This window comes from Muntiacus reevesi, chromosome 1 (assembly GCF_963930625.1).
Source record: "Muntiacus reevesi chromosome 1, mMunRee1.1, whole genome shotgun sequence".
Classification (NCBI taxonomy): Eukaryota; Metazoa; Chordata; class Mammalia; order Artiodactyla; family Cervidae; genus Muntiacus; species Muntiacus reevesi.
The window spans coordinates 50,649,680-50,664,790 of NC_089249.1; the positions used below are offsets into that span (position 1 = coordinate 50,649,680).

Consider the following 15,111-nt stretch of genomic DNA (forward strand, 5'->3'; position numbering starts at 1 on the left):
CTGCAGACTATCTCACTCATAGAAATAGTACTGGAGTCTATGAACACCCAACTCTTGTTTAGACAATGAATCAACTAGGCAAGCAGAGAGAATTCAGAAGAAAAGTGTTTGCATTTTGTGTGCTTTCATTCCACCCCTTGATCTCCAATCTTCAGTGGAAATACTGGTCACCCTCCTGGGTGCTCTGCTCTCCCAACTGTTGGCTCAGCTGTGGATAAGCTTTCTTCACTTAATCTTTACAAAAGGAAGTCTGCTAGAAAAATAAATGGGAAGAAAGCAAAATAAAAATCCAAGTGCAGAGAAACTAATGTATTTGCAGAGCACAGATCTTCCCCAGGTCATTTAAGTCTGGCACCAGATGGGCGTGGCTGACCCAGCTCACTGGATGCCTGGTATCAACAGATACACCCACCCTGGGGGAGCAGCAGGTAGGCAGGGAGACTGGTGGACCACCTGTGTGGAAAAGGCAACAGTCCAACAGATATGCTAAGAGCACTCCTAGCCCAGAGGAAAGGGCCATTTGCTGCCAAACTGGATTGAACAGAGGTGCTGTATTTTCATTCCTTAGTCTTTTCTTGCTGCCTGACATATCTTCCCCACCTTCCCCTATTCTGTCTATTTGATGACATACTTCCCATCCTTCAAGGCCCAGCTTGAATAACACCTCCTCCTTATCAGATCACCATAGTTAAACACAACTTCTCACTCCCCCGAACTCCTATGACACTTGGCTTAAAGGTCTCTTACAGAAACTTTGATTTATATTCTAGTTGCTCATGTGCATGCCATATCTACTCTACTAGGTTGCAGTCCTCTTGCATATAGAAATGACAAATTGTGACCTATGCTACGGCTAGCCTGTATACTTCCTAGTATGTTACTTAGCACTTAGTGTGTGTTTTATGTAAAGTTATTGTAGAAATTATTGAGTGATTCAGTCCATGCTGATTCCTGTCTCTGAGCTTTTGCTAATGCTGTTCTCCATTTCTGGAAAATCTTTCCCACTTCAAGTGTTATTTCCCCCAAGGAGCATTCTCAAATCCCCAAGCCATTGGGCTCCTATAGCACTTGGGGCAATCTCCATCTTATCACTTAAAACCACCACTGTATATTGAAATGAAATATTTATTACCTGTTTCACCTACTTAATCATAAGCTTCAAGAAGCCAAAGATTCCATCCTGGTCAGCCTTATCTTACCACCACCCAGCACAGTGTTCCGTGCAGTATGCCTTTCATAGATGTTTTTCAAACAGAATGATCTCTTTAAGAAGCTTCTGGAAGCTCTTTAGTTCATGACACAGAGGGTCCGGTTTATTTAGTTCATGTTCCTATTAGAAGAGCTAAACCTGTCCTGAGGTCTCATTCCCTGAGAAAATCAAGCATAAACAAACAGCCTTCCCAGCCTAAGTTTCCCCTTGGCTGAAGGAGTAGGGCCAGATATTGTCTGGGGTCTCTCAGTGTCCCATGACCCTCCTGTTCCAGGGGATTCCCCCAGCAGAATACAAGATTGCCGAGTACGCAAAAGGCAAGTGTGGCCTCTCCTCGGAAGGTCTTTAAGATGGACCCTCACTCCCTGGGATGACTGGACACAGGAAAAAAGAACGCGTGACCTGTCAGCCGTCCTCTTTTTCGTACATTTCTGTCTCCTTTCGCCATCCTCTCCTTTTCTTCCTCTTTCCTTATCTGCTTCTGTCCTCCCGGTCCCACCTCACTTCCACCTCGCCGGCTATCCCTTCTTGCCAGATTCATGTCATCCATCCCGGGTCCCCTCCGTTTATCCTGAGCCTCTACCCGCTCCCTCACTCGCCTCTCTCCGCCCCTGCCAGCCCTGCAGGAAGCCGAGACTCCTCACGAAGCCTGGAGGGGGTGGGAGGGGGAAGGTGGGCCCGGGCGCCGCGGTCCCGCCCCCCGTGCGTGTGTGAATGTCGGTGTGGCGGTGACGCGGCGCCGGCGGCGGGAGGGAGGCGAGCGGACCGCCGGGGCTGCTGGGCTCGTGCGCGCCCTCGCGCTCCCCGCCGCCCGCCGAGGCGCAGGCAGGGCGCAGGCGGCGGCGGGCGGCATGGAGAGCCTGCTGGAGAACCCGGTGCGAGCCGTGCTCTACCTCAAGGAGCTCACGGCCATCGTGCAGAACCAGCAGAGCCTCATCCACACCCAGCGCCAGCGCATCGACGAGCTGGAGCGGCGGCTGGACGAGCTGAGCGCCGAGAACCGCAGCCTGTGGGAGCACCAGCAGCTGCTGCAAGCCCAGCCTCCGCCCGGGCTCGTGCCCCCGTCGCCGGCCACCGCCGGGGCCCAGGAGCCGCTCCAGGACCACGGACAGCTGCCGCCCGCCGCGCCACAGCCCGCGCCCGAGCAGCCCCCGCTTCAGCACCACGGACAGCTCCTGGCTCAGCCCCAGCCGGGCCCCAGCGGCAGGGCTCACGCGTCCCAGTCGCCCCACCAGCACCCGGTGGCGCCCGGGGCCGTGGCCGACAAGGAGAAGGAGCGTCCCCCGAGTTGTTGCGCTGCTGCTGGAACCCTCCTTCAGCACAAATCCCCCGCCGCCCTCGGCAAGGGCGTCCTGAGCAGGAGACCCGAGTGAGTGGGGAAGAAGGCATGGGAACCCTTGTGGGAGGGAGGGAAGCGAACGGGCGTGAGTGGGTGACGAGGGGGTAATCAGGTGCACCTGAGTCTGGAGGACTAGGGCAGTGTGAAGTGTAGGGGTGAGAAGATGCTTAGGGGCAGAAGTATGTCAAGGAGTTTGGGGGGAAGGAATGACACCAGTGTTCGAGGGGGTCTGGGGGATGTTGGAGCAAAAGGGGTCAGAGGAGGAAAGACGTGGGGGTTAAGTGATTAGGGTTATTGAAAACTGGCAGATTTCAAAGGGGACAAGACTGAGGGGGGGTGAAGTTAGGGGGGAAGATTAAACTGAAGAAAAGAGAACAGTTGAAGAATCTTTTTAAGTTAGGGAAAATCTGGATGGGAGTTTGGGTAGTAAAATTATTTGAATGGAGAGGGAGATATGAAAAAAAAAAAAGACATGTTAAGAGCTTTAAAAAGGGCAGGATCCAGGAAGAGTAGAACTGGGGTCTGAGGGGATTTGGGAGGCAGAACATAAGGCTGAGAGGCAGGATGATGTGAGAAGGAAGGGGGGCTGGATACAGAGGAAGAGGAGGGTGGGAGAAAGCATCTCCCAGGGGAACAAGCTAGTTCTTTAACCGATGCAGTGGGAGTCAAAGCCAGGAGTGGCTCGTTTGGTGAAGCTTACTCTGCTCTGACCTGAGTGGGGCCCTTTCTTCTGAATACCCACAAATCTACAGGGGTGCCAGGTAACAACCCACCAAGCCTACGGAGAATCCCTTTATAGTGTCAGGTCTGTCTGGTTACAGCTCTACCCTCTGATTCAAGGAGGATTTCTATGCAGGGTGTTAGCAATCGTGGAAAGGGAATAATGATGAGACAGTTGGCAAACGGAGTTGGCATTTGGATGTAATTCCTGTTATGACTGGTGACTGCAAATCTTGTTTCCCCTTGGTTATTTGGTGATAAGTGGAATCTCACGTTAGGTCGAGAGAGAAATATGCTTATTAGCCCCTAACGAGAAACTCTAGAACTTCAAGCTCTTTTTCTTTACATCAACGTCCATGAACTAGGGATATGGGAAGAAGGGAAAAAGACTGGAATATTCTCTCCCCTGTGTTGGGAAGGCTGTGACTATGTCAGCTTCCTTTCTATGAGGAGACAGGTGATGGAGGAACAGCTCACGGGAAATCAGAAGCTAGTCAGCACCTGACCCTGACAATGGGGATGCTAAGGAAGTTGGGGGTGGGAAAGAAGGAGAACCAAGAGTCATCTTCAGTAGCCTTGGCATGCTTTAATCTACAGATACTTGTGAAGATTTGACATAGGCTCATTTCCTCCTCACATCTACTGCAGAGTTAGACAAGTTGGGTCAGGACACAGGGTAGATGTGACCAAAATCTTGGACTCTTAAGAGGGGAAGATCCAGGATGACTCCATAGCGTTTGATTCAAACCCCAAGAAGATGCGGCTTTCTTTCCAAGCTCCCTCAATGGTCCACTGCTCTCCCTTCAGTGTCACGGTTTTCTTTCCTTATTTGGCAGAAAAAGCAGAAATTCAGTTTTCCTTCACTGCCCATGGCTCAGCAAAAGGTGGGGGAAAAAATCGAAAACAAAAAAAAAATCCAAAATACCATGTGTTTCCCCCCCACCTCAAATGGGGAGGGGTATTATTCCATTCCATTTCCTAGGGCAACCACAGCTTCCAGGGAATCGTGGTTCCTCTCCTCATGCTCTTCGGTGTCCCCCTCCTTTACCACCACATTCCCACCTTCTTTGCATCCCTTCGGGGACTGTGTGGGCAAGAAGGGTGGAGGAAAGCTCATTTCTCCTGAATAAGGACTTTGCTGTGGGCCCAAAAGCAGCTTAAAGAGCCCAAACTCTCCAGCCCAGGGGCTCTTGCTAGGAACCCAGGAGTTTTAGGTATCATCTGGATTCCTATCCAGCCTCACATATCACAACTGGAGAGAAACCATCACATCCTCATCTTCCCCTCTCTCTTTTCCTGCGTTTCCTTCCCAAGGGAGCAGGACAAAAATAAGTAATTAAAATGGTGGAAGAGAGTGGAAGTTGTTGGAAATCTTTCAGGAAGTTGTGCCAGGTACCAAGAGGTTAACACTGCCAGGAACCCCTTCGTTTCTTCAGATCTGCCAGCTCACCCCTGCTGCTCCTCAAGCCTAGACACCCAAGCCTAGATACCCAGAGACTTAGAGAGCTCAGAAACAAATGCCTCACCTCCTCCCTTAGCTCCCTCCCCACTTGGATGGGAAATCTTGGGCATCCAGGTGGACTAAATGCCTTTTGGCTCACCTGTGTCTCCCCACTTTTCTGCTTAACTTCAGCTGAAGTTTCCCCCGCAGAACCTCAAGAAAGAATAATCTTTGCTGACTACACGTTTGGCCCCATCCTGCTCTCCACCCACGACCCCTGTTTTGCACATCTGTCCTTTTCTACCCAACCTCTCAGTGCTGTTGGGTTAGATATGGGCAGCACTCCATGGATCAGATGAGACAGGGGGAGAGAGAGCCGAGCCAGCAGCCCTTTTCCTGGGGCCTCTCCTGGGAATCTCCCTGCTGAATCAGTTCCCTACTGGGCATTCTGACGTAGGAGGAAAAGCCGGCAGAGGGGTCTCTCCATCATAATTTTGCTGAAATCCATTTTTGTTTCTTCCTTCCCCTTTTCTGGCCTCAGTAGGGTGAGAATGAGGCCCTGGTGAGGTTGCTGAGGTGGGGGTGAGGGTTGCCCAGCAGTGTGAGACTTGTGATCTCACCGCACAGCTTATCTCTTATCCCCAGAACTCACCTTCCTCCTCAAATCCAGGAGAGGTGGGAGCCCTGGGGACCCTGGGACTGGGAAATAATAGATCGTTTAATTGTCACCATATCTCCATTAATATGCCGCCCAGCGTCTCCCTCCTCGAGCTAAGGGAGCTACGAAGCTGGTGGCCTTGGAAGTCAGGTCAGGGAAGCAACAGTGTGGGAAGGGGTGAGTGTAAAGACATCAGGAAGAATGACACCCAAGGGGTTAACATTCTTTCTCTGCTGCTTCCTGGCTCTTGCTAAGCTCCAGCCCCCACTGCTTTTGCCTCTTAATGAAAGCAGCAATCTAGCTTCCTCCTCTTTATTTTTTCAATCAAGGCTCACAGCCTCTACAGAATTGATTATCCCTTTCCTGGCTGGAGTCAGAGCTTCAGCCTGACCCAGCAAAGTCCCCTCCTCGCCATGGAAGCATACGACCCTGCCTGAAGCTCCAGGCTTCAGTGTGGCCACAGCTTCTCTGCTTGAGCACGTGTCCATCTGTCCACCCAGCCATGTTTAGAGCCAGTGGATCCCAGGACTTGCCCAAGTCCCCATGTCCATGGGCAGAGGATTACTGGAGGCAGGCTGAGATTCTCTCATTATAATTCAAATTCAGCTCCTTCCCCTGAGCTACCCATCTCCATGGGGCCATGAAGTCTGAATGTCTCAAGTGTCTCGGGAGCTCCTGTCCTCTCCTCTTCCTACTTTGTCTTTTTTATATCTTCTCTCTTCCCCCTTTCATCCCTCCCTTCAAACACACCCCCTCCCCTTATTTTCTTCCTTCCACCCTTTGCTTCCATGTAAGCTGTGTATAGAAGTCTCCTCTCTGCTCCCATCCTAAGCATAAACTAAATCTTGGGTCATCTTCTGAGCATCATGGTCTTGTGCTCCCCAGAGTCGGGGATGGCAAGAAGACTACTGAAAGTGACTTTTAGCCTGTTGTCTGAGACCCTGATTGGAGCAGGTATCTGTGCTCCTACTGAATCAAGGCTGACTGCCTGGAGGTGGCAGATCTCCAAGACGAGCCACTCATGGGAGCTCTTAAGAGTGTGTGAAGGTCTGTCTGTCAACTGTATTGTATCTGTTCAAAATCCTGCACTCTCTGCTGCGAAACGACAGAAAAGACACAGACAGTCCATGCTCAATGCACTTGAGACATGGGTCTAGAAACGTCTTGATAAGTGTTAAGCGGACTGCAGGTGCCCAGAGCCTCCCTCTATCAGAACAGAATGGGGTAAAAAGGAGAGCACACACAGCATATCCAGAGCCCGGAGAGAAGGTTTCCAAGGTTGGTGCCAAGGGTTTATGTGAGGAATAGAGAGATGCAGGGACAGCTGGAGGGGGACAGAGCTGGGAGGAGTCAATCCAGGGAAATGTCTGTGATGCACGTGCTTACCATTCCCCACTCTGACCTACAGCCCCTCCCCCATCACCCCCACCTCCCAAGGCTAAACCCATCAACAGAGGAAGATCTCAGTATTGGTCCTTTCTTTCCGGTGGCCAAAACCCCTGCTAGCTGAGGAAGTCACACTACGCTCTTGCTCCCCAGCCTCCCTGTCCTCCTCTTGCCCATCTCAGTAAGGCGGGGACGACACCAGGCTGGCCAGCTGGAAAAGGGGCCTGAGTGAAGGCTCGCTGAGAGGAGGAGGGTTTGGGCATCTTCTTCTCACCCAGAAGCTGGCACGGGCAGACACTCGTGACGCTCTGCCATCCCCTGCCTCTCTGAGGGCCTGGTCCACGGCTCCTTCCTCACTCTCAGCCCAAAACAACAGGCCTCCAGAGAAAAGTCACCTGCATGCCTGTTCCACTGCCGCCTCCTTCCTTCCCCAGCCCTTCTCGGAACCACACGGCCAACACCAGAGGCCCTCGCCAGGCCAACCTGGCACATCTTCCTCTTGGCCTGGAACCCAGTGAGAGGAGCAGCAGTCGGTCCTGCTGATTCAGCAAATATCTATGCGGCCCCAAGTTTCAGAGGTCACTTGTGAAAAAAGGCAGATGGGTCAGGTCTGGGGGGAGGGTAACATGAAAAATCAGGGAGAGCCAGGCAAACAGCTGGACCAGGGTCTGGAAAGAGGCCTGGATCTTGGACTTAAACTCCACGTCAGGAATTCTAGACACAGACAGCCCTGTTGCAGACCCTAAACGTTTTCCACTGGGGCCCGCAAGAACTCTCAGAGGACCGGGAGTGGCAGCAGCTTAGCAAGGGGTTTCTTAGGAGCAGTCCTGGGGACACGCTCCTTGCACCTGGCAGACCCCCAAACGCAAGGCCACCACCGCAGTGCCTTCCTCCTCTGCTTCATGAGAAGGGTGCAGTGTGGGTTCCCACACAAGCTGCAAAGGGCTTCTCATGTTCACACAGGGAAGGAGGGTCCTGTCCACTTCAGGCAGCAAGGGCATTAACACACGAGTAGGAGGAGGAGGAGTGGAAGGGAGAAACTAGGTTGTTCAGGCCGAGAGGAACGTAAGGAAACTTTGCTGCTGCTGTTCCGTCGCTCTGTCCTGTCTCTCTGCAGCCCCATGGACTGTAGCCTGCCAGGTTCCTCTGTCCAGGGGATTCTCCAGGCACGAATACTGGAGTGGGTTGCCATTTCCTGCTCCAGGGGATCTTCCTGACCCAGGGATCGAGCCTGTGTCTCCTGCATTGGCAGGTGAATTCTTTACTGCTGAGCCACCTGGGAGTTTTCAAGATCCAGGTGGTTCAGAACCTAGGTTTTGCAGGTGGGCATACCTGGGTATGAATCCTGCTCCACCACCTACCAGCTGGAATGCCTTACATTCATTTTTTCAACTGTTATTGGAGTGTAGTTGCTTGACAATGTTGTGTTAGTTTCCACTGTACCGCAAAGTGAATCAACTCTATGTATATATATATCCCCTCTTTTCTGGGTTTCCTTCCCATTTAGGTCACCACAGAGCATTGAGTAGAGTTCCCTTATACCTTCTCTGAGTCTTTTTTTTTTTTTTTTATGAAATAAGGAATAATATCTACTTTAAAGGGTTGTAAAACTTTTTAAAATTTAGATTTTATGTATTTTAAACTGTTCTGGGCACACAGTAAGTGCTCAATATGCTGTAATATTTCTACAGATAAAGAAACCAGGGCCCAAGTTTCATCCAGAGTAAGACCATAGCTGTCGAGGAGAATCCAGGTTCAGGATTCCTTCAGGAAGTCTTCCAGGCCACATTTCTACACGTGACCTTTCTTCAACCACCACTCAACCTCTGGACAGTATGCACCAGATACATGAATGGGAGCCTGCCTTGAAATGCAGCTGGGCAAACCCATCATCCCTTAGTGACCTGTGATGAGGTCTCACAACTGAATAGCTGGGAATTGCTTCCTTAAGCCCAACCTGAATTTCTTCAGCTGCATTTTCAGATTGTTTGCACTTTTCTTATGGACACTGAGGGGACCTGAGTCGCCTCCCAACACCCCACAGTGGTAACAATGACCTCATCTGTCTTCTAAATGGGGAAACCACAGCGTCATCTCATATGTGACCTTGTCAAGGAAACAGGGGAGGGTGGGGGGTGGAGTCTGAACCAGGAGAATGCCTCCTGTTCACTGGAATGAAAGCTCAATCCATTTCTCCAAATTCTCCCACTCTGGGAATGGAAGGGAGAAGGCAGACCCACTCTTCGCAGGACTCTGCAGTCAGACAGGGAGGCAGAGCTGGGAGGGGCTGAGAAAAGTGGGAGGCCTGACCTGACGTGGCGTTTTGGTGGAAGCTGGGCAGTCAGGGTGGCTGGGGAGGACTCTGCTTTATTCTGCTCAAGCCCAGAGGGTAAAGGAGTTTCATCTTGTAAGGACTCTCTTAGAATAAATACCTTCTAGAAAAAAAAACAAGGGAAGACTGGCGTGCTGCAGTCCATGGGGCACAAAGAGTCAGATATGGCTTAGCAACTGAACAGCAGCAGCAAGAAAACAAATGGAAAAGAGAAGATGGAAAGGTGGTTGTGGCTGTGAGGCCATCACAGGCAAAGACGTGTGTGTGTGTGTGTGTGTGTGTGTGTGTGCACACGCACGCGTGTGTTTGGGGGTACCAGGGTGGGCCAGGGCAAAGGCTGCCGGGCTGTTGCTGTTTAGAACATCCCATTGGGAGGGTTATGTAACTGTCAGGCGGGGGCTGTGCTGAGCACTACCTTCCCTCCCCAGCAGGGGGCGGGCTGCTGTGGACAGGAGGCCTGCAGGCCAGGGCACGTCCTGCCCAGAGAAGGACCCCACCCCTGCCCCGACCAGGAAGGTGTCCACAGCCCCAGGGGCTGGAGGGCCTTGGGAGCTGTACCAGGGTCCCCCAGACCCTCCGAATGTCAGGCGAATGTCAGAGCCGGAAAGGTTCTGGAAGGTCATTTGCACCGAACTTCTCATTTGGCAAATGAGAAAACTATGGCCTGAGAGAGAAGGGGCTGGTGCTTCCAAACTGGTTAGGGGCCGAACTAGGTTTACAACTCAGCTTCTCCACACTCTTCATCCAGCGCGCTTGTCAATGTGCAGTGAGGGACCGAGAGAAACAGTCAGGGCTGCCCCGTGGGTGTGCAGGGCCAAATTTAACCTCCAGTTACAGGGGTTTCGGGCACCCAGGGAGGTCTCTCTGCCTTCCAGAACATCTTGCCTAGGCTGGCAATTCCACAATAAGGGACTCCTTTGGGGACTTCAAGGTTATCCCCCTTGTTAAAATGCAAATTCTCCTAGGACAGGAGAAAAACAACACGTTTGGCTCTAAAAGCATGGGAGTTTATCTGAGCAGAGCTGAGGACGAGCTTGACAAGGGAAGAGGGTGTCTAACAGCTGGGACAGGAGGCTCAGAAGGTGCTGAAGGGCTCACAGGGGAGGCTGATGAAGCCCAAGAGGTCTTCACGTCCACTGTATTTTGCAAGGAATTAGCACTGCCTGGCAAGCAAAGGGGAGGGACCCGGGGCACTCACTCCCACACTGACTCGTCTTGAAATTATCTGCGCTGGAGAAGGAATACTTCCCCAATGAGATCCATGTGTAAAAGTCACAAGGCAGGAATCTAAGGAGCATCCTGGTGCTTGGTTAAGCAATTTTGACCCTTTCTAGGCCCTTAAAATAATATGTTAGATGGTAAACATCTCACACAACTCTAATGGGGTCTGTCATGGTGGGGGGAGATGTCGGCAGGCAGTAGGTGGATGTTACATGAGCCTGAGAAGGGTGGGGGATGGAGGCGAACTCAACACCTAGCAGTGTGTGATGAACAACATGAGAAGGAATAAGCTCTGAGTGCATAGGGCACAGGCAGCCTCATCCATCCTTGAGTGGAGGGAGGGGGTACGGCGTCAGGGCTGAAGAAAGTCTCAGCTGGAGGGAGGTCCATGAGGGGGTGGGCGGTACCCACACTCATGGGCACAGTTTCCGCAGCTGAGCACCTGGGAAATGTTGGATCAGAGGCTCAGGTCTGAAGGCCAACTGGGGAGCGTAGATCCCACCCCGATTCTACCCATGAGAATTGAGAGCCCCCTCCTCCTTTGCCCCAAGTCTCTGAGCAGTCCAGTCCTCAGCCTGGGAAGCTTCAGGAAGAATGAAGCATGAGAAAGCTTTGGAGTGTTCCAACAGACACACACACATACACACACTCTCTCTCTCTCTTTGCACATGCACACACTCGCACACAGCCCATCAGCAGGCTCAACTAGAAATAGAAAACAGGTCTAAGAGGACAAGAGGGAAAGAAAGTCCAACTTGCTGCTGTGTCACCAGGGAGAAAACAGACAAAGGAGAAAGAGTTGGATTCTGGGGTCACCGCCTGGCCTGTGAGCAGCCATGGGAAGCAGCAGCCAGGCTCCAGGCCTCTCCCGTTTCTCCACCAGGCCGTGGTGTGAGCTCCGGCCAGGGAGCCGCTAGGACACTGACGGGAGGAAGAGTGGGTGTGAGTCTGGCGTGGCTGCGTTTGGGGGATGGAGAAGGCGCTTCTGTGCGAGGGTGGGCCCGTTCCTGACTCCGGCCGGAGGAGGGGGTGAGGACCCCACCTCACAGGACAGGCTCCTCACTGCCTTCTCACTGCCCAGACTGCACACGCTGTCTGACTCTGGCCTCCTTCCTTCTCTGTGTACTTGCTTCTCTCTGCTGCCCACCCAGCTCCTCCTGGTCCCCCAGTGGGGCGAGTCTACAGCACCTCTTCTATCTCCCCCTCACTTTGCCTGGAGCGTGGAGGAGATTCGGCCTCTGGAGGCTGTGAGCCCCGGGAAGAAGGAGGTGGGCTGTACGGGGGCAAGGTATTTGGGCCTCTGCAGAGGTGCTGTGTTTGGACACTCAGGTGCTGGCAGCAGCAAGATGCTGGCCAAGGCGCAGTGATCTGCTCTGAACTGGCCAGGCTGTGGCCAGGGCCTGGCGCCCCTGACCTCTCCAAGTTTGGATGCAGCAGGTCAAACCAGCTGCTTCCCTGTCTCCAATCAGGAACGCACTCCCCATTCCAGCGGAGAGGCAAGGGAATTCCACAATTTCCTCAGTGATAAATGATTCCAATCTACCACGATTTTCATTCAACACATCACTTCAACACAATGATTATTTAAAACAGCAACAAAAACTCAGCAGAGCGATTCGGAATCTCCTGGCTGTGTCTAACATTTCCGGTGCACAGACTGGTCTTTAGGAACAGAGATGCCCGGGTGCTTCCAAACCGGCTTGCTGGGCATCCTGGATATTCTTGGAGCTACTCAAGTCCTAAGGACCCGTGGGGGAAGGCCAAAGGGAATTCTAGGGGCACGTGAAGGCACCACGAGGCAGCAGTGGACGGGGTGGGTAGGGGACAGTTTCTTGGAGCAGCTCCACTGAGCCCAGAAGCCAGGACTCCGGGGTCCTGATCGCTGTGCCCATCCTCACTGACCCCAAGTGTGAACTGCTGCAAATCCACCCCCCCCCCCACTTCAGCGGGCCTTGGTGTCCCCTCTGCCCAGTGGGGACAATCGGTCTTTGCCCATCTCTGGGTCCCTCTCTGCCCACGGGTCACTGAGGCTGGGGCAAAGCTGCGCCGTTCAGAGGTCGCTGCAACAGGACCAATTTACCTTGGATGAGAAAACTGACTTCCAAATGCTAAGAGCCTCCAGAAGGGAGCTCAGAATCTGCTGGATTTTTTTGTTTTTTTTTGTTTTTTTTTTGCGAGAAACCAAGGAGACAGACCCTGGGGCCCCGAGTAGGGCGGCCAGGGCCCGCAGGTCGGGGACGGCGGGGTGCATTCCGCGGGGTCTTCCCGCTCCAGATTCTCAGTATTTGCAGGCTCCCGCCCACCGGAGCGTAAACCCCGGAGCAGCCGGAGGGGAGCGCTCGGAGCCTGGGGAAGCCCTTCCGCGGGTGGCGCGTCCCGGGGGCTCCGCGGGGGCGGGCGTGCCGGACCGGGCTCGGGGCTGCGTGGGCGGCCTGGCGAGCGGCCGCTGCGGAACGTCCCGGCTCACGCGCCCCTCCTCGCTTCCCGCGGGGGCGGCGGGGCGGCCCCCTCCTGCCCCGCCCCCCCGCGTCGGGAAGCTGTGTGCCTCGCGCCCCGCCTGGCGAGGCGGCTGCTGAGTCACGCGGCCGGGGAGCGTGGCCGCTGCCCCCACCTGCGCGCCCGGCCCCGCAGGGTGGGGAGGGGCATATCTCGCAGGTCGGCTGCTCCCCCGCAGCGCACCCCCTCTCTCCCCCGGCCTGGCGCGCCGCCCGCCCACGGTGTCTGGGAGCATCCCAGCCTCCAGCCTCCCGGGGGGGGGGGGGCCCGGCCGGGGAGAGGCTTCCGGGCAGCGGTCCCTCCCCAGACACGACCCGCTGTCCTTCTGGGGGGGGGGGGGGTGCTAGAGGCTGGGGGACTGGAGCAGGGCGGAGGGGTGGCGCTGCCCTAGGTAGGGTGCGGACGATCCAAGCTGGACGTCTCAGCCGGGACTGTGGAAAGGGCCACCGTCTTTCTGGGAGAAGCCGCAGGGGCAGCAAAGAGGATCGGGGGTCAGGGAGGTGGCAAGGAGGTTCAGTTCTACTCAGCTTCTGCCTCACTAGCCTTCCTTGGACCCGAGTCACCTTGGCAGAAGATCCCAGCCCTGCCTTAGCTTCCCATAGCTAAATCAACCCTAAAGGAAATCAACCCTGAACATTCTTTGGGAGGACTGATGCTGAAGCTGAAGCGCCAATATTTTGGCCACCTGATGTGAAGAGCCGACTCATTGGAAAAGACCCTGATGCTGGGAAAGATGAAGGGCAGGAGGAGAAGGGGGCGCCAGAGGGTGAGATGGTTGGATGGCATCACCGACTCAATGGACGTGACTTCGAACAAACTCTGAGAAATAGTGAAGGACAGGGGAGCCTGGGGTGCTGCAGTCTGTGGGGTTGGGAAGAGTTGGACACACTCAGCGACTGAAGAGCCGGAGAATCACATGGCCTTCGAGTTCTGGCCCAACCTGTGATGACTGTAGTGGTTCAGAGTGTGGCCTCGGGTTTGAGCCCTGACCCCATCATGTACTGGTGTGACCCTCAGCAGTGACAGCCTTGGTTTTCTTGTCTCTAAAATGGGAGTAGGAACAGTGAAACCCCCCAGGACCACTGTGATAGTTTATAGAGTCGATGCCGATAAAGCACCCAGCGACCTGAGTGCCTGGCCCAGTGGGGCCTCAAGGACAGCTGTCATCTGGGGCCCCCTCTGGCAAGAAGTGGGCTGAAAAGGGTTTTTGGAAGGTGGAGTCTTCCAGAGGGTTCAGAACAGGTCTCCTCATTCTCTGACAGCCCCTCAAGTATTTGAAGGCAGTCAATTCTCTTTGGCCTTCCTGATCACTCTCTCCAGCTGCCTCCTTTGCTTTCAGATGAGCTCACCGAAGCCTGTAATTTCTGTCCCAGGTGGGTCTGTGGGTGGTTCGGTCCCCTCAAACCTGGCTTCCAGCTCCTAGAACATTGGAGCCGCAATGAGCCCTGTAGCTCAGGAGTCAGATGTGGCCTGGCCAGCTGGGGAAGTGGAGTCCTTCCCTCAGCCCTGCCCCAACCATGCAGGTTCTGGTTCCTACCTGGCTCTGCGTGGCACCTAGGAACTCACTGGCTTTCTCGGCCCTGGGCTGTAGATGGCAAAGCCACTGTCAGAGAAGCTCGTACTCTAGAACGAGCCCCTGGGTTCGTTCTGCTGGAAGCAGTCTGTCCTTCCACTCTGGCCCCCTGTCCTTCTGCAGGTGGCTTTCATTTTAAAACCCTACTTGTTGAACTTTTCACATGTTTGGCTTTCATTTTGTCAATCTGGTTGTGTTCTTTTTAAAGTTGAATTTACTCTTTTCAAATAGGTAGTATCAAAACATCGACATAGTACAAAATTTGAAAGATGCAAGAATTTACAGTGAAAAGTGTTTCCTCACCTCTATTTTGCACCCACTCACCCCCAGCCCCTGTTCCTAGCAGCTACTGTTAGCAATTTCTTGTGTATCCTTCCAGGGATAGTCTGTATGTGTGTGTGTGTATATATATATATATATATAGGCTTCCCAGATGGTGTTAGTGGTAAAGAATCCAACTGCCATTGCAAGAGACACAGAAGACGTGGATTTGATCCCTGGGTTGGGAAGATTCCCTGGAGGAGGAAATGGCAACCCACTCCAGTATCCTTGCCTGGAAAATTCCATGGGCAGAGGAGCCTGGGGGGGCTGTAGTCCATGGGGCCTGCAAAGAGTCAGACACAACTGAGCACTCATATATTTATATGTATATACATTTGTTTAGATATATATATATTTCATTTTGGACAGATGGTAGTATACTATACACTTCTGCATCTTGCATTCTTCCCCCCT

General features: G+C 53.5%; 1 protein-coding gene across 1 annotated transcript in view; it reads left to right on the forward strand.

Annotated features, from left to right (window-relative positions):
* Window positions 1-2,061: 2,061 nt before the first annotated feature.
* The window catches only part of IQSEC3 (IQ motif and Sec7 domain ArfGEF 3), an 84,617-nt gene continuing 71,567 nt past the window's right edge, over window positions 2,062-15,111 (forward strand). The window contains exon 1 of the mRNA XM_065923545.1: window positions 2,062-2,579. Coding sequence (XP_065779617.1) covers window positions 2,062-2,579 — 518 coding nt within the window. The remainder of the gene's footprint in view (window positions 2,580-15,111) is intronic.